This window comes from Pararge aegeria, chromosome 16 (assembly GCF_905163445.1).
Source record: "Pararge aegeria chromosome 16, ilParAegt1.1, whole genome shotgun sequence".
In the NCBI taxonomy this organism is placed as follows: Eukaryota; Metazoa; Arthropoda; class Insecta; order Lepidoptera; family Nymphalidae; genus Pararge; species Pararge aegeria.
In genome coordinates, this window is record NC_053195.1 from 16250191 (window position 1) to 16274264 (window position 24074).

A 24074-nucleotide genomic window follows, 5' to 3' on the forward strand; every position below is an offset into this window, starting at 1 on the left:
ACACTTATCGGTGAGTTAAATTTTGTGTAAATTTTTTTGCAAATTAAGTTTACATGACGCTTTGTCAATGCTATGTGCACTTGTCATTGACGTGCATATCAGTCCATGTGTTTGTGTGTGTGCTATGTTTAAAAAAACGTGTATAATATGCATGTTGTTAGTGCTCTTAAATAAATAAATAAAATAGAATGAATAAACGCTCTGTACTGTTGGTCCTTTAATTATAACTAGGAAAAATAAGCTCTGCTACTACTCAATACGGTCCCTTGCATGAGTGTACCAGACTATCTGCAAATAGGCAGAAGTGGCGAATGACCGTGAGGCGAAAAACAACTGCCACAAACAATGTCCCACCGTGATAACCACGACCGCTCTGGCAAGAGTGTTACGACAAAGGAGAAGAAGAGAGAAGGCTACTCAATAACTTCTTCTGCTGTTTCCAGGAGTGTTTTGCCTTCTCACAGCCTGCGAGCGTTCACCCTGCGTGTTCGGAAACTGTTCTCTGGTGATAGGCGGGGGTGAGGAAGACGGCTTCAGCTGCTCTTGCGCTCGAGGCTGGAAGGGCAAACGCTGTGCTGACAGAATACGACCTTGCGCTTCACGGCCTTGCAATAATAGAGGGGCGTGCGTAGAAAGAGATGGCGCTTTTTTGTGCCAGTGCAATCCTTCGTGGAAAGGAAAAAGGTATTCATTTTTCCAAAGATCAAATGATTTCGACTGATTGCCGCAGTGGAAATCGACCCTGCTTTCTGAGTCCAAGGCCGAAATTTATGTGTGATGAACATAAATGTTTTTTCAGTGGCTGGGTGTTCTGTTACCATTAAGTGTTAATGTTCTTTATTCATAAAAATATTCATCAGTCATATGTACCCATAACACTAGCTACGCTCACTTTGGGGCTAGATGGCGATGTGTGTATTGTCGTAGTATTTATGATTATTATTATTTATTATTCATTTCTTATCTACAAGTAAAATCCTACTAATTTTTACGAAACCTTTACTATTATTGAGTGTTCGTTAGCTATGTTTGATGGAAATTTTATTATCAAATGAAAAAGCTTGTAGAATACAAGAATGTACAATGAACAATATATTGAAAGTCGGTGTTTTTTAAATTTTAATTTTTATTTTAATTATTTACTATTCCATATTTATAGCAACCTATTATGATAATTAAATCAGTTGAGTGCTTTTCGGAACGTGTTTTAGATTGTTCTTTTGCTGCTGGTAACCTAGAGATGTATTTTCAGGTGTGAAATACCAAATCCCACGCCAAACATCGTCGGTCTCGGAACAAAGATGATGCAGGAACCATTCTGGTTGGGTCTGTTCGCGGTATTTCTAGTTCTCGGCTCCATCGGTTTAATCTGGTGTGCTAAGAGACATTTCCCAGAGAAGATCGAGAAACTTCTCGCCGAAGAAGCAGATCGATGCGCAAGACGTAAGTTTACTAAAACAGTTCAATACATTCCAGTTGTACACAAAATTTAAATGCTTCACATTCCAGCTCATCTGTAGAGTTCAAAGTTCTTTAGGATTCACCAAAGTTACGTCGGAAACAGGTGATAAACATGAATTTAATTTGTGTTACATGATTTTTGTTAAGAATCGGCATTGGTTGTAACCACTGATAGCTCTACAGGTAGGTTGGTTCGACTTAAATTTTGGGACAAAATTGAAGTACAAAATTTCCCCATCTCAATCAAAATGTTTTACTTGGAAACATGTTAATTTTTAGTCCTACAATTTGGCGCAAGCATAAGTTTTGTGTATAAAAATTTTCAATTTTTGGAGGACAAATCTTTAGGCTTCGGAAAATTTAACACTGAAAGAAATTAGAATATCCCGATTTCGGATTTCGTGAGCACACAATTTAACAGCTTTTTCACAGTTTTCTCTATAAGACACAAATTTAAAAATTTCACTGGAATTTATAGTACCATCCGTTAATTACGTCTTACTTCACAAATGTTTCATTATGTTTCGTCACATCAAAGTGTCGCACTTTTTTAGCATTTTTTATGTTACTAACTTGTAATTATGTTGTTCAGTTTAAAATCAAAATCAGAAGTGGGATCATTTGAAAAAGTTGTTTCTTAAATTTATTACATAAGTTGTGAAATCACTTCTACTTTTATATGTATACCCCTTTTATCTTTTTAAATAAGTGATGTCATTAATGGATGGTCTTTATGCATAGATACAAATCACCGTATATTAAAAGCTTTGTGACATGTTTATCAGATTGTTTCCGCTATATTTATGTACTTCCTAACGCACTGTCTCTGGGATGGTAAGGACACGTTTGTACGCAATTTGTTTCTTCTCTGTCTTATTTCTTTCTATGTTATTCGGCATAATCACAAACTCCAAAACTAGTATATGTATTTATGTTAAGCGAAACTAATATGGATACCTGCATAATTTGTGATAGAAATATTTTTATAGGCTATCAAATGTTTAAAAACTAAAAACAATGTCATAATGTACTTTCTTCGCACGTCTAGGTGATCTAAAATATCTTCACATGTTCATACTATACTTCACATATAAATCTTTATAGGTCAGAGTTTAGACAATCAATAAAGGCACTTATATTTTGATATAGTAAGGAGTTTTTGACTATCGCACGAAACACAATTATTTTACCTTGATTTATTTATAATCAGGCAATATTTTAATCACAAAAAACATTAAAAATATTCAGCTATGATTAATTATCATTTTACCAGACCATTTTTTCAGGGCTTACCCGTTTTTTTAATTACGAATTTTTTATTACTTAGCTAAAAATCGTTTGTTAAATTAGAGTAACTCTAAATTGATGACTCTCAACGTATCTAATATTAAATTTGTCATCTCAATATAATATATTCATAAATGCGAAAGATAAAACAATTGTGTCAAAATCAGCTTTCTTGAAGCTTTTTCAAAAGCCGGGATATACCAAAATATGTGATGTTACCTAGATTACGAATTACGATAGTTATGTTGAGTGTACCTAATAATATATTTCAGCAGACAATGTTTTTGTATGTTATGTATTTAAAGGAAGGTGGTTTTGCTCGAAGATATTCCAAACTATCTCTATATCCTCCAGATTATATAGTTATAGTTCGTCTAGTTTCTAAGCGCTATTGGCAAGTGAATTCCTCGAAAAAATTGATTTAAGAATATTTCCATTTTAATTAAGTTCTTTTAATAGGGCATTCTTTTTTATCATATTCCAAACATCATTGTAGAATATAGTATGACTAAGATATGACAATGTTTTGAGTTGACTATTTCCAATCATATCTTAAGTCATCGTGCGTTATCCATGTCTTATTTTCCTGCTATTTTTTTTATTCTAGCTTCAGAATCAGATGTGTTCATTCACACGCCAAATTTTTTACATTCAAAAGCATTTGATATTGAATATTTGTCATCTTCAGTCTTAATAATTTCTCGGTTTTGAGTTCCTCTTTCACATTAGAGAGATCTTATTCCCACCAAGCTGTTCCAATGCAGGCTGTTAGCTCCATTGTTTATAATCATGCGTCGTTTTCGTTTTTTTTTTGTTTGACTTCAGGTAGATAAGCTTGCCTCGTATCGCTTAGAAATTGACAATCTATAATAATTTTAATGTTTGAACACTCCTACCCCTCAATTACCAACAAAGCCTACAGAATGTGCGTTATTAATATAAGGTCCCTCGCACACATGGATTTTCGTCGACGAGTTAAAAACCGTGCGTATTTTGTTGTCGCACGGATTTAAATTATTTCGATTATAATGGAAATCAATGAGTGTATGAGGGGCGCTAGTGGTTAATGTTGATTGGCTATGTCCCGGCGCTCTATGGCGTATGGCGCTCTATGGCGTATGGCGCATTATGGCGTATGGCGGTTCAATGGCGTGGGCTAGCGACGCGGGGCCGTGCGGCAGATTCACGCGGCCAGTACACGGCGGTGCCACAGCAGCCTTCCACGTCCTAGCATATTCCCGGTACTTAACCAGGGTCTGCTCATTTGAACCCATATTTGACAACAAACCAGTTTATACACCGCGATTGTTTTTATCGTCTTACCTCGGCGGCCCCCTTAAGTTAAAGCATTATTAAGCAAAATACCAAATTTATTCAGTTCAGATAGGTGTCTTATCATAAATACAGTTTTTTAAAAAACTTATTGATCACTTGAGTTTATTCAAATAAATCTGAAATATTGGAAACCACCGCTGCACCGCGTCGCTTGCACTCGCTGTAGGGTGTTTCTTAAATTATTTCCAAGATATTACTTATTAAAATATTAATTTTTATCAACAAATAGTAGGCCTTTGCCAACTAACCGGGTCTCCGTTGTAAGTCGACAAAAGTTCGCCGTGTGTACATTTGATTGTCATCTACCGAACGGTTAAAAAAACGACTAGCTTAGGCTTATGATAACTTCTAATTACGGTTGAAGTTAGTGATAACATTCGGGCCAATGGCTTTATGTGCTCCAAGGCACAGAGGTGGGGTAAATGGCCAATTTTATAAAGGCAGGACATCGTTGCAAATATCAACCTTTAGATTTAAAGTCTCGAGTAGAAGTTTTACCAAAACTCGTAATTCGAAATTGGCGCTATTCACTCCGATTAACTTTCTGACGTTTTCTTTTCGGTGAATAGTTATTTCTATGCAAAATTTGCGAGGAGTGGACAATCCAGAGTTTAAACCTGTTTTTCTTTCTCTTTTAAAATAAATTTATAGAAAAAATTACAATAAACCTTTCCGAAATATTTCATAACACAGAAGCTGAACTTTTGAAATAGCTGCTTGAAAGCGCTGTTCTGTTGTCCATTTATTGTTATTTATTGCAATCAACACTCAAAATTATAGAGACAAAGACTACGCTATAGAATTATTACTTATTAATCACGATAAGGCCGACTCACTCTCAGTGCCTTGGGGCCGTGATATGTCCGTGCGGTCGGCCGTGCGGTAGGCCGCGCGGTTGTCCGCGCGGTTCCTGTGACGCAGCGTTTGTCCACAGCTCGGCCGGAGGCGCCGCACCGCACGCTGTTCGCGCGGCTCGGTATCCGCAAGCCGTCCGTGTCGGGGCTCGCACACCCGCGCGCGGCCCGCACGTTTAGTTTGGACGATCTGTTAAAGCCGCCGCCCGGACGTAAGGAGTGGAGCGCGCTCCTACCCGTGCACTCCGCGATACATTGCCATGCCGGTCTAGGGTTGTCACCTATCGTCAAACTTCTGACATAAAAACATGCGCAGTCAATACAAGTATTTTGGGACTGCTGATATAAGTGAAAACTAAATCTATGTAAAGTATACTTAATACTCATGAAAGCGTCGGGTGTTCATGACCCGAATTTTTGTTCACTAAAAAGTGCACATATATAAACAGTATACATATATATAGCTCAAGGAATGCGTTCGGTTACGATGTCGCGAATGCCATAATTTTTTAGGTCAAATCAAAAAACATTTTATTTTACAATATACACGAAGCAATAACAAACACAACTGCAAGAAAATACAGGTACAATAGGCTACCTCATCGGTTAAAAGCAATACCTAAGTTTTGTTCAACCAAAAAGTCCTTAATACGCCTAAAGAAGTTTTCACCTGACATCGTTACGACCTTTACGAACAAGCTTTTTGCCGCCCTCCCAGCCGCAGTGGTGAACACAGTAGTCTTAGAAGGAGGAGATATTTCGCGAATTTATTAATTTCCGAATTTCCTCTGAGTCTGAGTTACCTCCTCACCAACAAAGTTGTTCTTCAAACGATTTAGTTACAGTACGATGCCGTTTAGAAAGCGATTCGGGTAGGTTAAAATGTTAGCAAGTCTAGTAGATTATTTTTTGCACGAAGGACGTGATCCTATGAATATATCTGTTACCAGTACTTTTCCAAATCCATGGCAAGCCACTAGACAGTGTGTAATCAATAAGAGACCATTTGAAGGTCTTATTATATCTTTGAATTATGACAAATGATATTGTTTTAAAAGAGGTGACAACCCTAGTCCTATTTCTCATTCTTCCTTCTCGTTGTTGTATCGTTTTACAATCGGTTCACTACTTGAATTGATTTTTCTCTTATTTATTTTACTTTGAGTTTTAAACTTTGAGTTTCCGTGTTTAACCCGTGTTCCTCCGAACAAGCATGAGAAGTTAACAACGACAGTTTAAACGCTATTAGAGTTGCTTGATAGTTATAACGTGAACTTTAAACTATAAGTGCGCTTTAAAAGCTTTTTTAACTGTATTACTTACTTTTCGCTCTAGTTTGGTTCGGAGCAGCCTTAAGAGCATAATTTCTTGTTTAGAATTTTAATTATTAAAATATTCTTATTTAAGTTTTATTGTTTTGTCTACTACCTTTAATTTATCTACTTTGAAATTCAAAGTATCCAAAGCCGTTTATGGACATAGAGTTTTTAATTTTTTTTTATCATCTTAACCGTTTCTGATGTCATGCCACGTTCATCTAGAAGCATAGCGGAGCGCGCGGTGTATATGAGCTAATTTTACTTGAATGTTCCCCTGAATGATAAATGGTGTGGAATGCTAACCCTGAACGGTCATCCTACTGACCGTAATCGATGTGTGCACCTTTGACTATGCAACAACACTTACTTCTCTTGTAGACGCTCCTTCCTTCGTTAGCACCTTTTTAGATCGTCCAAATTCTTTACCAAAGCTTTTATCGTCAATTTTTCATCTCTTCTTTCTATCTTTTACTCTGATTTCAATGCTTTCAATGTTTCTTGCCTTTCTTATTAAGTCTATTTCTTTTGACGATAAAAAATTTGGTGTTTCCAATATGAATGTCGCTTCCGCATGCTCTTGGACATTGTTCTGCTATTCTGTGTCAATGTTCCTGTCTTTTTTTGATAAATTATTTTTGTACATACATAAGTCATCATTTATGTTAGTGGTAACTATAATATTCCCTTTAGGATCGTAAAGTATAACTCTGTCCTTAAAAGTTGTATAGCTATTTAAAATTGAAATAACTAACAATTTGTAGAATTGATTTAATTCCGTAGAATTACGCATGTTAACACAATCAATAACTATACAATTAACATGTTCTTGTTCATTTTCATCTGTCAGTGTTTCTAAATTTCATTCAACTAACACTTTACAAAGTATAACACGAATTTCAATTGGCACGTTTACTTCAGCCTGTGTTTACAATAATTTAACTAAAATTTATAGCACTAACCCTAAAGAATTGGCTTCCACTAGATGCACTTACCTTGATATATTCAAAGGCATGATAGTGATTTCCTCAAAGCCTTATGAAATATTACTATTTTTTAATAAATTTTCTAACTTATCATTTGATACAGTAATTATCATTTCCATTAATAATTACTAGTAGATACTGTAGATGATTTACTTTTATGAACTCAATATTAATGATAATAACTTCCAATTTGCACAGACTCACCGTCGCCTCGTAAAAAACGTAATAATTCAACTCCGACCAAGAAAAATGCAGCAGAAAAGAAGCAAATTCTTCAACAACTAATTAGTCCAGCGCCCGCAAATGAGCATTCGAAGAAAATTACTATGGGAGAATTAATACAAATGTCCGAAAAAAGGACATTGAGTACCGTAGAAAGTGCTCCTGCTTTTGTAGAATATGGAGTAGATAATAGAGATACTTCGTTTGCTAGTGAAGCATCCTCACCCTCTACCTCGCCTTCAATGAGACAAATATCCGACCCGAAATTGGAAAAAAAAGTAACTTTCGCAAGATTACTGAATAAAGTTTCCGCAGAAATGAGTTCTAGCTCTGACGTTGATATGGTTAACACAATAGCAATACCGATGGCAGTTATAGCAGACAGAACAATTAAAACTAAAGCTTCTAGTACTCCACCATCCCCAGGTGTAGAAGTAAGATCTCCTCACAGTACGTCAAGTAATCAAGGAAGCGATTCTATGTCAAGCCTTGATTTAACGTTAGCGCATTCGACTTTGAAGAAGTATTCTCGGTACGTGGCAGTCAGTATTTTTATACATAGTGGTTTAGTAACTTAAGTTTGTATTTGAGTTATTTAATTTAATTTCTTTTACTCTTACTTATTATTTTAATTTAATTAATAAATATGTATCTTTAACCTTCCCCAATAATTATGTTTTAGGACCTCAAAGATATCAAGTGCCGATTCTATCTTGGCTATGTTTCGAAATTTCTCGTCATCGTCAGCGGCGCTAGTATCACGTGCGTCATCTGGTGGTATATCGGCATCTAGCACTCCCACAGCATCATCACCACAAGATGATACAGTTGACGCTGATGATCTATCAATTACTTCTTCTCATATTCCTTCATTGGCACCTGATTCACCTGTTTTGAGGCCACATAACACGATAGAAGTCCAGGTAACTAAAAATTTATTTCACTAGCTTTGGCTAATAATTTCTCGAGTTTTAAATTTCATTCGAGTACAAGATCTAAAATTTAGCAGTTCGCTTCCTCAAGTCAGCTTTATAGTAGTTACAAAAAAAACTTATATAAATCTATATTAGTTGAGAGAAATCAAAACTTCAGCATTATTTTATTTCTTGAAAGAACTCGTTACTCCTTTTAAAAAGGTCAACGAACAAATACAGGTAAATTACACATTTATCATTGGTTTTGGGATTACTCCCACAGAATATCTTACTTTTTCGACTGATGATCTAATAACGATCAGTATTTTAATCCATAACGTACAATTATGACAAACTTTTCAGGTTGTGGATCCACTAAGCTCTCACAAACAAAATGCTTCTGGTAACCTTCTACATCCTCCATCTATCTTACTCGAAGTGCCTAGCAGTATAAACAAATGTCTTTCACCCATCCGGGAACTACCAACTCCTTTACCCACTCCTCTACCCACGCCTTTACCGACGCCTTTACCTTCCCCTCGGATGGCTCGTGCAAAGATTGAGTCAGACTCTAAGAGCGACTCGACTATAACATGCATATCACCAAGTGAAGACGAGTTAGACGATATCAGGCCGGAAAAAATGGATCGATCAACTTCTGGATTACGATTAAAGGTAAATAATTCGTCTTAAGACAAATATCCTGTATGAAATTTATATCAGAACTGTTAAGTTTGTAATCAATACTAAAAAATGTTAAACATGACAAATATACCTGTGCTAGAAGTATCTTCGATAACACACCAGCGATTGCGATTTGAAAAAATGTCCTTTGGATCAGTCAACTCTCTAAATCATTGAGCTATTTCAGCTTCACAAATAACGTGCATAGTAAAGTTCAAATTTTTTTTTTTTTTATTCAAATAGTATATATATATAATTTTAATCATATATATTTACTTTCAGCTAAGACAATCAGTCGTATGTGCAGATACACCGACGCCATCCACCCACGTAACAGATTCTCCGAGCCCTAGCTGTACTCATAGTCAGGACTCCGAGCGCGAGATGTCTTCTCCTTCGCCCGCTCCACCTTCTTTAAGAGTTCCAGTTCTAACTATAGAACGACCTTCACCAGGGTCTCCTCCACCTAGAAGAACACCACCCCATTTAGACTTTCAACCTCCTCCATTAATAACTGTTACTTACAACGCAAGTGAAGAATCAGATGAACCACTATCTCCAAGACCACCTCCTCCAACAGCAAACATGTGCTATCTAAGTCCCTTCTCAATGGCAGCGAGAGGTGAAAGAGCTCCATCAGAATCCAACTTATCCTCATCAGGATATAGTTCCATGGCCAGTCCTGGACCTTCGAGATGTGGGTCTAGTAATCCTTTGTGTCCATCTGAAATGGAGGATCCAGGGTCTGGAGGCGGACCGTCCTGTTTTCAAACCAGACGGAGACCTCTTATGAAAACTAACTCAAGCCCAGCTACATCTAATGATGGTGGAAATGAAAGAAGAAGAGGTAGATCCGATTCTGAAACTCTTTCGGATGATCCATTATTAGAATCCAATGATGAAGGAATAGGGACGGATGAAAGGGTAGATGATGTGCCTTCTAGTGCAAAGGAGATGGAGCATATAACTTCGTTAAAAGAAACTTTAGAGATACCAACATCAAGTTTATGTTCGCCTAGTGGTGTCACCAAATGTACAATTGTAAAATGTATAAGTGTGGAACGTGGTTTGGATGAAAAGGCAAGTCTTAAACCGCCAATTCTATTCTCGGATTGCAGTCGTCCTTTAAGTCCTGTGAGTTCGAGAAGTGAAAGTCCCTTAAGCGACAAAACTGGATTAGGGAGATTTTCACCACAATTCTATGGGAGACAGTTGCCGTTTACAGATTCAGACGGACTCTACGACTTCCCTAGCTCAGAGTGTGTGAGAGGGGGAAATTGTAAGAGTGGTAGTGCCTCCCATAGAAAAGCCGGTAGAAGAAGAGACAGAAGAACAACTAGAACGACATCACATGAAGTGTCAGGAGTAGCAAAGTCCACGTTGCCTCATATGCCACATTCGATGCATAATTTATTAGAAGTAAGTTATAGTGCACTAAAACAAATACTAGTTTGTTATGTTAATCTTACACTACGGACAATAAATATAACACTATGAGAGTGGAGATTTTAATGATTGTATTGTCGCTAACTTTGAATCTATTAAAACCATTCGTTAAAGTCCGTATTTACCATATTACCAAAATAATATCGAACTTTTCCGAAGAGAATGTCCACGTCTACATGCATATAACTTGCATTGTAGAACGAGCGTCAATTATTACAAATCACCAGTGTGGTAATATGAAATAAAACACGCGTCACAATAATTTGGATTATGAGCCTTAAAGCCACAGAATTAAGAATATACAGAAACCGTGTACACGACTCATTTTCAAGCATCAAAAACCACTTTACTTTAGTAGTGTTTCTCGAACAGCCGGTCAGTCAATTCCTTCCATTTAGCAGTTGACAATAATTATTTTACCTCTTAATGTTCTTAAATGGGGAAAATGCGAAAAGTTTGTGAGCAACATTCGGCACTACATACAATCATGGCTGAATGACGATTCTGAGCGTTCTTGATCCTGTGCTGGGCATTGCTTCCCAGATCCAAGTTAAGAGTGTAAAAAAAGTTACATTATCATTACCATTGTTTGTTCTTCTAAATGTATGTGAGCCCATTGCAGGGGTCCTTTCTATTTCAAAACTCAAAATTCATTTATTTCAAGCAATTTTCCTAGTTTATAAGCACTTTTGAAACGTCAGTCCGTTTGTAGTGACTTTACCACCGTGACTAATTCTCCTAACTAATTCATTATAAAGAAGCGGTGGTAGCGCAATGGGTAGGAGCACGACTTCAATTTCGAGGGGCCGAGTTCGAATCCCAGCACGCAACTTTTCTAAGTTATGTGTGTTTTAAGTAATTAAAAATATCGCTTGCTTCGACGGTGAAGGAAAACATCGTGAGGAAACCTGCATGCCTCAGAGTTCTACATAATGTTCTCAAAGGTATGCGCAGTCCATCAATCCGCACTGGGCCAGCGTGTTGGACTACGGTCTTAACCTCTTCTTATTGTGGGAGGAGACCTGTGCCATGTAGTGGACCAGTAATGGGTCGATATGGTGATGATGAATTTATCAATGATTTCAGGTTCCCTGCTGTACTCAAAACCGCGGTCGCAAAGTTGGTAGGCGCAGGTCCAGATCGCAAGCGCCAGCGTTAGCGACCTCTTCCTCGTCTGAAGAGTCCGTCTCCAATGCTTCTGTGGCATCCGTTGCTTCGGCCAGGGAGCTAAGATTGCCAGATTTGGAGATGCAGGTTAAACGATAATAATATTGATTATATCGTTGGTACGTCTTGCCTTATATTTATCCTGATTCAACAATGTTTGCTGCACTTTTGTATTTGGGGCATTCTTCACTAAAATTCCTGTTATATAATGTTTTTCAGCACTGTCATAATGTGGTATTTTTGTATGTACACACGAAAAGTTTTTAAATGTTTGTGAGTAAACGAGTGATCATTGAAATTTGATAACGGCACAATAATAATTTATTGCACTGTACTTTCTATTTGTAATTCATAGTTTGCACTAATCATTTTCTGCCACAAGGAAATCAGGCCAAAGTAAACTGGAATCCCGTAAATAGGTTTGGTTAGGAGAGAGAGAAAATCTCTCTCGGAAGTCTAACTACCGTTATGTCCGGGGTGACAGAATTAAAGACTTTAATTTTGTCACTTCAAGACATAAGTTACTGACTTAAAATCAACGAAAAGTAAACTCGGGAACCTCTACAGAGGTTGCGCTGTAACACTCCTTGCTTCAAAGTCATGAGGGTGATATAAGAACGGCTCTTGCATGACCAAACCATGGCAAAATATGAAGAGGATTGTCATTTTACCAGCTACATGTATCCTCAATCCGAAGCTTTCTTGCTGCGGGAATACTCTGTTGGGATCACATGTTTACTTTTATGTGTACCCAAATAAAAGTTTTAATTTTTTCAATCGTCACGTTATATTATAACCTTTTATGGATAATTGAAGTGGTGATAGCCCAGTGGGTAGGAGCTCGACCTCACTTTCGACGGGCCGAGTTCGAATCAAAGCACGCACCTATAACTTTTCAAACGCACATAGCGTAATTGAAATATCACTTAATTCAACGGTGAAGGGAAACATCGTGTGGAAACTTGCATGCCTGAGAGTTCCCATAATGTTCTCAAAGGTGTGGAGCCCACCGATCCGCACTGGGCCAGCGTGACGGCCTTAACCCCTTCTCATTGTGGGAGGAGACCCGTGCCCGTTGATATGATGATGATGATGGATTAATTTGACTGAAAAATACTTGGCCTGGTGTCCTTAGAGAGTGTTGTTACGAGTAACTGTGTTTTGCTTGTTATGTTCAGTTTTGGCTACGTTTAGTGTGTGTTTGCAGCCCGAACCCACCAGGCTCAAGAAACCGCTGCGGCGTCAAAAATGCAGAAGCTCTGAGGTGAATGTGGAACGCCTGATAAATGTAGTGACTGTTATGAAAGCCTGACTAATAGGGCTGAACTATTTGCTTTCATAATATGTGTTTGAAGTTATACTTCTTTAGCGGCGTTAGGAAAAAATCATGGGAGTGGAATTATATGATGTAACGAAATGCACGCGCACATGGTTACACGATTTTAACACAATGAAGGTAGTTGCGAAACCGAGTGAGAGGGGAATACATCTTCCGCCATCTCACTTTTCACTTTTCGCGCGCACACCGTCACAAAAATCCGCCACCCGGAAGTTTGCTATAAAGCTTGACAGTGCACACTTTCAATGGTCAAAGTCTGCGAACTCATTTCGGTAATTTAATTGATTCAATTGTACAAAAATCTCAAATTTTAATGTTCAGTGAAACTTGGTGGTCGGATATTGAGATAACTAGATATTGCTTTATAATAAAACTTGAAATATATTTAATACCTATTTTCTATTGTTAGTGTCGTCTTCTCTACAAACGTAGAATAAGGCGTAAGATAATATTTTTGAAAAGATTTTTATCTTGTTACGCCAAAGAAGTATAACTTCTAACGCGTGTACATAAGTTTTTTTTTTATTTAACGAGATTATTGTTTGCTTTTTCTTACACCTGACTCCTTACTAGCAACGCGAAACCCAGTATTATATTATTGTCAACGTTTTGTTCTAGAGTCCATTCTTATTACTAGGACATCAAGGCCAATCAAATAAATATCATTTAAAAATAATACTGCTTTTAGCGATGGTAGTAGGCTCACAGGGTAATTTTCAGTTTACGAAGACGAGACCTCACAGACACATTAAATCAATACACATGCATTTTGTGTTGTACATTTTGGCAAATCCTCATTAAAGAATCATTTATTTCAAGTTAACTTACTGTATAACTAACTAACTAACTAACTTACTTTTGATAAATCAAGATCTGATAAAGATTTCGATCTTTGTCATAAATCTCTAGTTGTAACGGATCTACAATCGTTTCGGAAGGATAGATACTCATACAAAGACTGTAAATTACTCATTAAAACTTTTATTAAGACTGTTACGGTTAGACTTGTAATATAAATCATACAATCAATACCTACTGTTCTGTATTAAACACTTATTAATCGATATCGACGCTGTTCCATCTAATAATTGTCCTCCATAACATTCCATCAGGCATGTTTGTAAAAAAGCGCAAGCCTACATAAAAAAAAGTGTGAGCGTGTAACCTTTACGCACGATTGAAGTAAAAGTTTTATTATTATTTATTGGTGAAAGAGTAAAATGTTCCTGGGATTCCGCCATTTAATTTAATGTTCACTATTTCATTTTGTATTCAATTAAAATTCACTAATATCACTTTCACATATTAAAAATATTTTAATTTCACAGTAGCTGGCGTATAAGACTAGACATATACTTACGACCAATCCAAATTATCATTTTTAAACAGCGGAAACTTTACAGACGTCTGACGTAAGCGTTACTTCCGTCCGAAAAAAATCTGAGTTACTCCCTAGTCGCGCCTAAAGAAGTTTTACTTCAAAAATATGTATTACTTCTTCTCCCTATAAGACATTATTTTCTTTGGAAACTGATTCCAAAATTTTAAGTTGTCAATTATTTTAGGATACATCGTCAAAAATTTCCTCAAGCTTGGACCTGACAGAGGACTCAAGGAAGCCGGTGAAAATAAATAAGCTGCGGACTATTGGGAACCAAATAAGGTGCTTAAATTAAGAATTTGGCTTCTGCACGGCTAGCATGGAAAGGAAACAATTCTCTCCCCGGGGAAAGAATTTAAATTTATCTTCTCCCATAGCTGTATCAACTCTCAGAGCACTGGCGCACAAGTGGAAATAATATCCAAATAATTTATGTGTAATAAGCGGGGTTAAACTTCTCCAATTCCATGTTCCTGTACTTTAACAGGTGGACACGTTATTATATCTCTTGTGAGGGTATATAATCGGGGGATATAATTTTTGTCTCCTGCCTTTGCTAGCCCTGCTGGTTGATATAAGATACTTCTTCTTTCCTGCTTTAAAATGTAGGCGTATATTTTTAATTGTCTAGATATTGTAGTAGTAGAGCTTTATGTGACAGGGCAGAGTCCGCGGAAGTTTTTCACTGCCGCCAATCAGCATTGTTGTGTTCCGAACGTGGTTGCCGGGGTAATTACAAGCATATGAGACTTTACACGTACGCCTCAGATGGATACAGGTCGGCGTTTTAGTGCTCGCCTCGCACGCTCATAGATGCATTACGTTGTTAATTGCACGCGAATTACTCGCCTTTCAGAAACATTGCTGAAAGTCTCGAGAGTGTCGGCTAATATTAGACTGAGAGCGCAGTTGGATCCGTTTTACCCCAGTCAATAATCGAATTCGAGAACCTTATCAAGAAACGAAATCATTTGTAAAAGTTCGTTGACTGGGTTGAATGACCGCTCCCGTTTCCACCTAGCCCTCTAAACTGCATGAAAGTTACGTAGAACAAGCTCAAATTTGCCTCTTTCTTGTGATAGAAGCTTGTTGCTTGCACAGGGCCCAATATTGGTACATTAATGGGCACAAAGAACGCACCCAACGCCAACCATCATCATCAGATAATGACGGGCTTGCTTTCCTTGTACGTTAAGTAAGAAAACTGTTTGATGAAACATAACTAGAACATTTTATTTTTACTAAACCGGTATATTTTAAGCAATTAAAATATCGATTGCTTTAACGTTAAGGAAACCGACATGCCTAAGAGTTCTCCATAAAGGCGTGTGAAGTCTACCAATCCGCATTTGGCCAGCAGGGTGGCCTGAACTCTTCTTCTTTTTTTTTTTTTTTATTTATCAAATAAAACATGTACAATAAAATGGTTAGTATAAAAGCACCGATTAAACCGCAGAGGTTTGTCCTCGGTGCCTATCTTACCCGTGTGATGTCGTAATCACCACCACATCAACCCGTTACCGCTAAAGGGTTAAAGCCGTAGTCCACCACGCTGGCCCTGTGCGGATTGGTGATGCGCTGCACTGGTTAAACAAAATAGTAAACAAAAAGAAACGCTTTCTCATTTATAGTATTAATAACCTTTTTTTTAGTAAACTAACTTAACTTTTTTTAAGTTAGCTCTGCAATCCCACCTGGTGGTAAGTTATGATGCAGTCTCAGATGGTAGTGGCCTAATCTTTTAGGGGGTTTAGCAGTTATATTTAACCCATACGGTTTTAAGCGACATCGAACCGAAACACTGAATCGCTTAGCGTCATCGCGTCTTTTTCGGTTCGGTGGTAACTAGCTATGACCGAAGCCTCCCACCAGATTGAGACAGAGAGTATAAGGAAATAATAAATTCCCAAATCTCCCCTGCCGGGAGTCGAACCAGGGACATTCAACTAAAACCCACAGCTTTCACCGTTACGCCAGGGTTGTCATAAAAAAGCTTGGTTTCAATAGCAAAAATACTATAATTAAGTACATTATCCCACTTCTGTTCATTCAGATAAACTGACCTTCCAGATTCCTTCGCCGTTTAGAAAGAAGTCTCAAAATGAAAGAAAACTACCCAGCGATATCCGACGACGAAGGAGACGAGTCCTCCAGTGTGACCTCACCTTTACTCCAGGGGAGGAAGGAACTTAGCCGAATGCCTTGCCACGCGATATCCGCCCCTCTGCTTGGGGCGGCAAGGCCTAAAATTACGCGACAAAGGAGATACGATAAGTCTTTATTGAATGAGGAAACAAGGACGTTAAGTGCTGCTCCCGGACACGATACCTCAGATTAGCGATACATTTTCCAAAACCATAGACTAAAAGAAAAAAAGGTAGACGGCTGCTTAAAAAACAGAAGCGTCAATAATGTTTGTAATCGAATATAAGTCTAAAGATAGTTTTAACAAGAAAACTATTTAAGAATTTCTAAAATGATTTTTATTGTTTCAGTAAACCAAATTTCACAGTTTTATAAATTTGCTTTGTTAATTCAAATTAAAATAGAGGTTGTTTTTCTGGTTTCACTGTGAAATGAGTCAAAAAATCGAATGTTAAAATGAACTGATTTTAAATCCTATTTTTTTAAGGTAGAGGTCATTATCATCATATCAACCGATAGACGTCCACAGCTAGACATAGGTCTTTTGTAGGGAGTTCCAAATTTTTGGTACCGCTTGAATCCAGCGGCTACCTGCGACGCGCCTAATGTCGTCCGTCCACCTCGTCGGGGGTCGACCAACGCTGCGTTTACCAGTGCGGGGCTGCCATTCCAGCAACTTGGGACCCCAACGTCCATCCCTCCTCCGAACTATGTGCCCCGCCCATTGCCACTTCAGCTTCGCGACTCGTTGAGCTATGGCGGTAACTCTGATCTGAGGTACGAGCGGCATGTGTAAAATGTAGCAAAATTCAAATTAACAAGGACTTTGCCATAGTTATTGCAGCGGTGATAGCCCAGTGGGTAAGACTTCGACTTAATTTTCGGGGGTCAGAGTTCGAATCCCAGCACGCACCTCTAAATTTTCTACGTTATGTGCGTTTTTAAGCAATTAAAGTATCACTTGCTTCAACGGTGAAGGAAAACATCGTGAGGAAACCTGCATGCCTGAGAGTTCTCCATAATGTTGCCAAAGGTGTCTGAAGTCCACTAATCCACGCACGGGTCTCCCGAACAATGAAAAGGGGTTAATTCCGTAGTCCACCACGCTGGCCCAGTGCGGATTGATGAACTCCACATAGCTTTGAGAACATTATGTGGAACTCTCGTCACCGTCGCTGCGAGTTATATTTTTATTCTTAAAGAGCACATAACTTAGAAAAGTTAAAGGTGCGTGCTGGGATTAGAACTCGACCCGTCGAAAGTTAAGTCAAGCTCCTACCTACTGCGCTATCAACGCTTCAAGAAAAGGATAGCAATACTAAATCTAGTGTCATCTGAAAATTTACTATTAAATTTTTGGCGTCACTATACTCATTCTAAAGCCGTCTAACTTTTTTCTGTGATTTATGGTCAAACCCGAATGTGATCTAAAGATTAAAACCCATCTCTTTGATAATAGAAATAAAGTTGAATTATGCGTTTTCGGAAGGCAAATACAATGTATTAATAAAGAAGGCGTGACGCATGTTACAGTGGGGGTGAGTGATCAGACGAAATCCATATTTGCCGTTTTTAGCGTGTTACATTAAAATTATACAATATTCTAATATAATGTGATAATATAATTTAATATAATATGAGCACGTTGTAGAATTGTTGTTATTATGTAGTGGAAAAAAACGTGATTTTTAATACATTCTATTGCAAATAAGGTCAGTTTACTTAGATTTTTTCAAATATGTTCAAATTAAGAAATAAAATGATGAATGACGAATACTTCTGAGATTCAAATGTTTCTGAGAGTTTTGTTGACTCAGACGAGATTTCAATTCAATAACTGGAATCTGTAATGTATAACATAAAACACATTATGAAGCTGTATATACTTTCAGTATATATATAATACTTCCTATATTCGGTTCTTAATAAATTTCTTGAGAACCATTTACTTTCCCTGGCTAAAAGCTTCTTATCTCGAGGATGCTAGTTGTATCAAGGTAAATCCAGGCAAAAAATTGTTCCTATTTAAACCTTTATTTTTAATTACTCGCGAACGGTTGCCGGGGCTTTCTGGGCCGAAAAATTATTCCGTTGGGAACTGTGCATTGGTTGTGCCCAAACAAAGTAACATACAAACAAACAGGCAGACTTTTACTTTTATATTATTAATATGAATTGAAAATTTCTAAGAAAACAGACTTTGTGACATTTCATTTCTTCTTTCGTTACGTTTTGGTGTCTTAAATTTTCGATAGTTTAAGTAATAAGGTGAAACTGTGTACATAAACTTCTTATAGCAATAACTTATTTTATAGGACTAATAAGTAAAATATGTTTTACTATGGTTAGATAGATGTAGGTTTAATATACACTATCTTATGAATATACCTTAAGATTACGTTCAGTAAGCATTGAAATTTCCAACTTATCTATTTAAGTTTGCCAATCTGTGTTCTTCTCCAATAGTTTTGGAAGTTAAATTGCGATTAGTTTGATTAAAATATTTAATTAAATTAAAAGTAAAGTAAAGATCTTACAATTCCTTCTTTGATTTTGTTTTATAATTAAAAAAAATATATTTACATCCATTAATTTTAATACGCATTGTACGTAATAAAATAACATTTATTATTTTGTATAGTAGATACTTATTAGAATTCACAATGGCTATTAGTAACTTTTACTATATTTTTTCAAGTTATTAACTTATTACTGTTACCTACGCAGCTGTTATTTGAAAAATTTTACATAAGTTGCGATTCGTTTGTAGAAATTACAATAAAAATTTAAAAAAAAATACAGTAACTGGCAATCCTAAATAAATACGTATGCTGTTTATTTGAAGTTTGCACTTTGCTAACTATAATTTCTTGTTAAGTACTTGAAGTCTATTGTATAAAGAAATGTTTTTGTAAATATTTTTAAACGTATTGCTCAAATGCATATTTTGTGAGTTGTCTTTTGTGCACTATTTGCTACTTTGTAAATAAAACTATTGTTTGAAAATGTAAATACCGGGTTGCGAGAGAAATCCTTCTTTCTGTGTAAGTATCTAATATTTGCTAAAAACTTGATTACGCTGAGCATATAAAAATTGCAAACTATTTAAAAAAATAGAGCAAAATCAGCATTGCATTGTAGAATATGTTGATTACCAATTACTACACCACTAGACACGTGCGCTCGTGTCGGTCGTCAGCTTAGGACTAAAGTGTTTTTAGGTGATCTAACGCGTCTCCAAGGTCGCGGGAAAATCTGATCAAGGTATAAAGTCTACCTTCACAGTGAATTATAAAAAGTTCAAAGAGACGTGGTTTAATTTAATTAGTCGGCAATTTTTAAATAATCAGAGTGCAAATTGTTAGTTCGTAAGTTCGAAAACAAATCGGAAGGCCCAAAACAATTGGTATACCAAAATGCACAATTACTATTATCTACTTCGATTATACAATCGTAAATTGTATAAAATTATAAGCACATGTTTAACTATATAAAAAAAAAACATTTTAAAGCTATAATTAGTAGATTTTTCGTGAAACTGTAATTTTTTAGAAACGCACGATTATCATAGAGATGACATTATTTTTCTTACACACACTTAATATACAAAATATGATATCCAGTATTGAGGTTTGTGATGGTCTGGTGATGACAGTCGATTACGTTTGTAACAACGGTCCCAAGTCAGTAGTTGGGGTCATTACATGGAATGGCCAATCTCAATTTCGGAATATTCTTTGAATTAAACGTGGAGATATTTATAGTTCCCTTGTAAACCATAGACAAAGCCATACACATTATATAAAGTCTTTGTAGCAAACCGAGGCAATGATTTCGAGAGGAATTCTATGCCCATTTAAGTAAACGGCCCTAACTAATCAATACTGGGAACTTCTATTAGTCGACAACTCAGTCACTACATTCGGGGAATCCTTTGTAGCAAACCAAGACACATCCACAAAACTTGTGGCTTGACAAGAAATATTTAGGATACGATTTAAAAATTGAACCTCCATTTGTGCATTTTTCACAATATGTTATTATTTTATTTATCGCTATTCTCTTTTCTATACTTAACTTAAATCTATCCCACGAAGGCTGTTGTAGTGTTTGCACGTTGTTTTTAGTGTATGCTAAGTAGCAACTGTGGACACGTCAAATGTTTTCTTGGTTTTACACCTGTTGGTATACTGCTCTCCTACAACTCATACTAAATCGCCTTCGTGGGAGAAACTGACTTCACCTATGTTAAAGCTCTCATGCTTGAAGCGCATCCAGCAATAATTACATGTGATGAAATCGTTTAAAGACTGACGTTTTATGTGTGTGTCAGTTATGCTAAGGTTTGGTTTAATAGAAATTGCCAGATACGCCAAACAAATGTGGAATAGAAAAGTTTTACAGCTAGAATCAGTTAAGACACTTTGATAGTAGAAATTGCCGTGAGTTTTACACATACTTACTTTTTTTATTTAAATACACTATGTCGAAATTTCTCTGTACGTTAATTGGAAAGCAGACGTCACTTTGCGGAAATCCATGATATATTATGAAAATTAAGCTTAATTTGCTATACTCCGCGAAATGCAGGAGAATCTGTAGGGTTTTTTTTTTTTTTATTAATTTAGTTTTCTTACATTATCTTATTTTATATGCTTATAATTAACAGTTTCGTAAGATACAATTATTGAAAAAGAAAAGTACAGCCCTGCTTCTACGATTTGATACATCGGCCAGGCTGTTCTTCCTATACACATAGATAAACTAAAACTATAAAATGTACACACTTATAATAATTATTACTAAAAATTTTTAATCTACTAAGTATTGTTGAATTTCTTGAGGTCACTCAGGATGGAGTTTACCATGTCGGTGTAAGATTGCAAGGCAGATCTGAATCTGTAGGGTGTAATTTATAATTTATAATTGATGACTTAACAATTATTCATTGTAAAGAAAAATCTGAGGATGCTCCGGTTTCGGAGCGAAACGTGTATAGACCCACATTGCCGAAGATCTGTTTGGTGGAGCATAAGTATTGAAGAAATTATAAATTACACCATACAGATTCTCCTGCTTTTCGCCGAGTATAGCAAATCAAGCTTAATTTTCATAAGTACGTACATAATTGGTAATTTGAGTTGAATTTGCCCGATTCTGATTGAATCCATCCCTAGGAAATGTATGGCGTTTATCGGGTCTGAAATAGTCGGGCCGGGATACCGGATGTCAACGTATCGGTCGAGTATCGTCAAACCAACCGTAATTCCAGCCAATTTGATCTGAATATCTTCTTTTTAGTTTTAAATAATATTGTTTACATATTTGGCTTTTTCTATCATATCAAACGAAATCTTTGATGTATTATGTGTTAGTCTATATTTATAGGTACTCTTAAAAGGAACAGTGGGCCTACCATCGAACTTTTATGCCGCGCCCTAAAACTTGCTGTCGCCCTAGTCAAGGTATATTAACCTAAGCGACTGTAAAATCTACTAGTTTAATCGTAATGTAAAAAAAAAAATGTTGAATAATTGAAGTGCATTGGAATTGAAATGATCCTTTTAAGTTGATAGTTGGCCCACTTTTATAACAAATTGTATAGCACTATATGTATCTTCGACATAATTGAAATAACTGGTCATTCACGGTAATGTCTGATTTTGCGTATTTACTACATCACTCTAAATATTATATCTATTTTTCGATGCACAATATCTACCACACTTTTTATATGGAAAGATCGGTTTAATTTAACGTTTAAATTGTTTATAAATACACTTATCTCATGGCTTAAGATTTACCGAATTAGTGTTACTATTTAAAATATATATAAAAAACAATGGCCTGTTTTTGAGACTGATTTTCTAAAACTTATTCTTAACATTGCAATATTATGTTCCCAATACCTTCGCACTCGCCACAGTACCTTCACTCTTTTTGGTAATAGCTAAAGGTTAAAATCGTTAGGCTAATTTACATCCACCTTCACTTTGATTTAATTCGCCCACCATGCCCAAATGAGTTCGCTCAGTCATTTGACAAAATGAGTGTGTCAAATGAGTGTGTTCACTCATATAGCAGTGACCGATATATGTATTGAGACACATGGTTCCGCTTTTTGCTTTAAAGTGTGTGATGAAAATCGTATTTTGTGTTCTTAAAATCTCTGCCATTATTTTGGTATCTAACGATAATAATCTTTGGTTCTTTCACCCATATCGACATTAATTAAGTAAAATACTCTAATAATTATTTTTGACATTCCATTGTTAAAAAATTATGATTTAAACTTGCAACATAGGTAGTAATTTCTAAAATCTATTTTGATTGTTTTTTCCTAAACATTTTTTTTGTTTTCAAAAAAATTAAATAGGTATATTTCGTTTAGGAAAATAAAAATTGTTAAGTATGACCGTAGTTGTAGAAAAAAATAAAAGTATAAAAAAAATATGCAGAGCACACTACTAATAAAAGCAATACTATGAATATCCTTCAAAATAATAAACGCTGTTATGAACAATTGTAGACGGTTTATTACTTTATAAAGTAAAAAAAAAAAAATAGTTAAAACTAAATATTCATAAATTGTATTCTATTTTTAAAAACCATGTCATAACATTTAGAATATGTTTAGTAGACGCATTTATATTTTCTATTATATTATCATTAATAATTAAGAAATTCATTCCCTTTTTACATTTTTAATGCACTTTTAATGATATTATATACTTTTTCGTATTTGTTAAAAAACTTTTTCGAATTTAAAATCCAATTCGAGTAAATATAAAATATGTATAGGACCATTGATAAGTTCACTTATATTTAAGAATAAAGTGCACCTTCATAGGTTAAGATCTCACTAAATATAAGTACATCACATAACAGTTCTTTTTGTTACTAAAATTAATGGCATAGCGAACAATTAATGCATTTCACGATTATTAATCATCGAATTCGAAAGAAATTAAAGAAGATAATTTATAGCAATAAGTATTATTAATTAATAATATAGAATTATGTAATGCTTTATTCCCTTCCACTAGTATCATTCATATTTTGATGAAGGGCATTCAATTAAAATATACGAAGCGATTTTTATTTGAATGTGTTATGTCCCATTTAAGGAATTTTCTCTTCGCTGCTATTAACTTGTTCTTAACCCAAATAGACATGATGACTTATTTTGAAAAACTGCCTTGAGATTTTCGGAAGTATGTAGATATAAAAATATCTTATTATTACATAAACTAAAGGTTTTGTATATAAATTGCAAATTATATTTATAAAAAAACATTTGCTGCGAAATCGCTCGCCGGGTGTCAAGGTAAGTCCTTGTTCCATAGCCAAATATTATTAATATTGGTATTGATAACAAAAAACTTAGACACGGGTAGTTTGAAATCACAATTTTTTTTTTTTTTTTTTTTAATCTTTATTTATTTGGGACTTTTATCCAACACGGATATGCCAGCCCCATCATCCCTTAAGTGACTAGGAAAAAAAAACCTAATAGTTATATTAATATAAGGGAAAT

At 35.8% G+C, this 24074-nt stretch overlaps 1 protein-coding gene across 1 annotated transcript in view; it reads left to right on the forward strand.

The window, feature by feature from the left end:
- The window catches only part of LOC120630656, a 147082-nt gene extending 130272 nt beyond the window's left edge, over positions 1 to 16810 (forward strand). The window contains exons 20-30 of the mRNA XM_039899920.1: positions 444 to 684; positions 1253 to 1443; positions 5018 to 5149; positions 7438 to 7993; positions 8144 to 8384; positions 8739 to 9050; positions 9342 to 10478; positions 11592 to 11759; positions 12880 to 12936; positions 14577 to 14674; positions 16463 to 16810. Of these exons, the coding sequence (XP_039755854.1) occupies positions 444 to 684; positions 1253 to 1443; positions 5018 to 5149; positions 7438 to 7993; positions 8144 to 8384; positions 8739 to 9050; positions 9342 to 10478; positions 11592 to 11759; positions 12880 to 12936; positions 14577 to 14674; positions 16463 to 16730 (3401 nt within the window). The 3' untranslated portion in view covers positions 16731 to 16810. The remainder of the gene's footprint in view (positions 1 to 443; positions 685 to 1252; positions 1444 to 5017; positions 5150 to 7437; positions 7994 to 8143; positions 8385 to 8738; positions 9051 to 9341; positions 10479 to 11591; positions 11760 to 12879; positions 12937 to 14576; positions 14675 to 16462) is intronic.
- The last annotated feature ends 7264 nt before the right edge of the window (positions 16811 to 24074 follow it).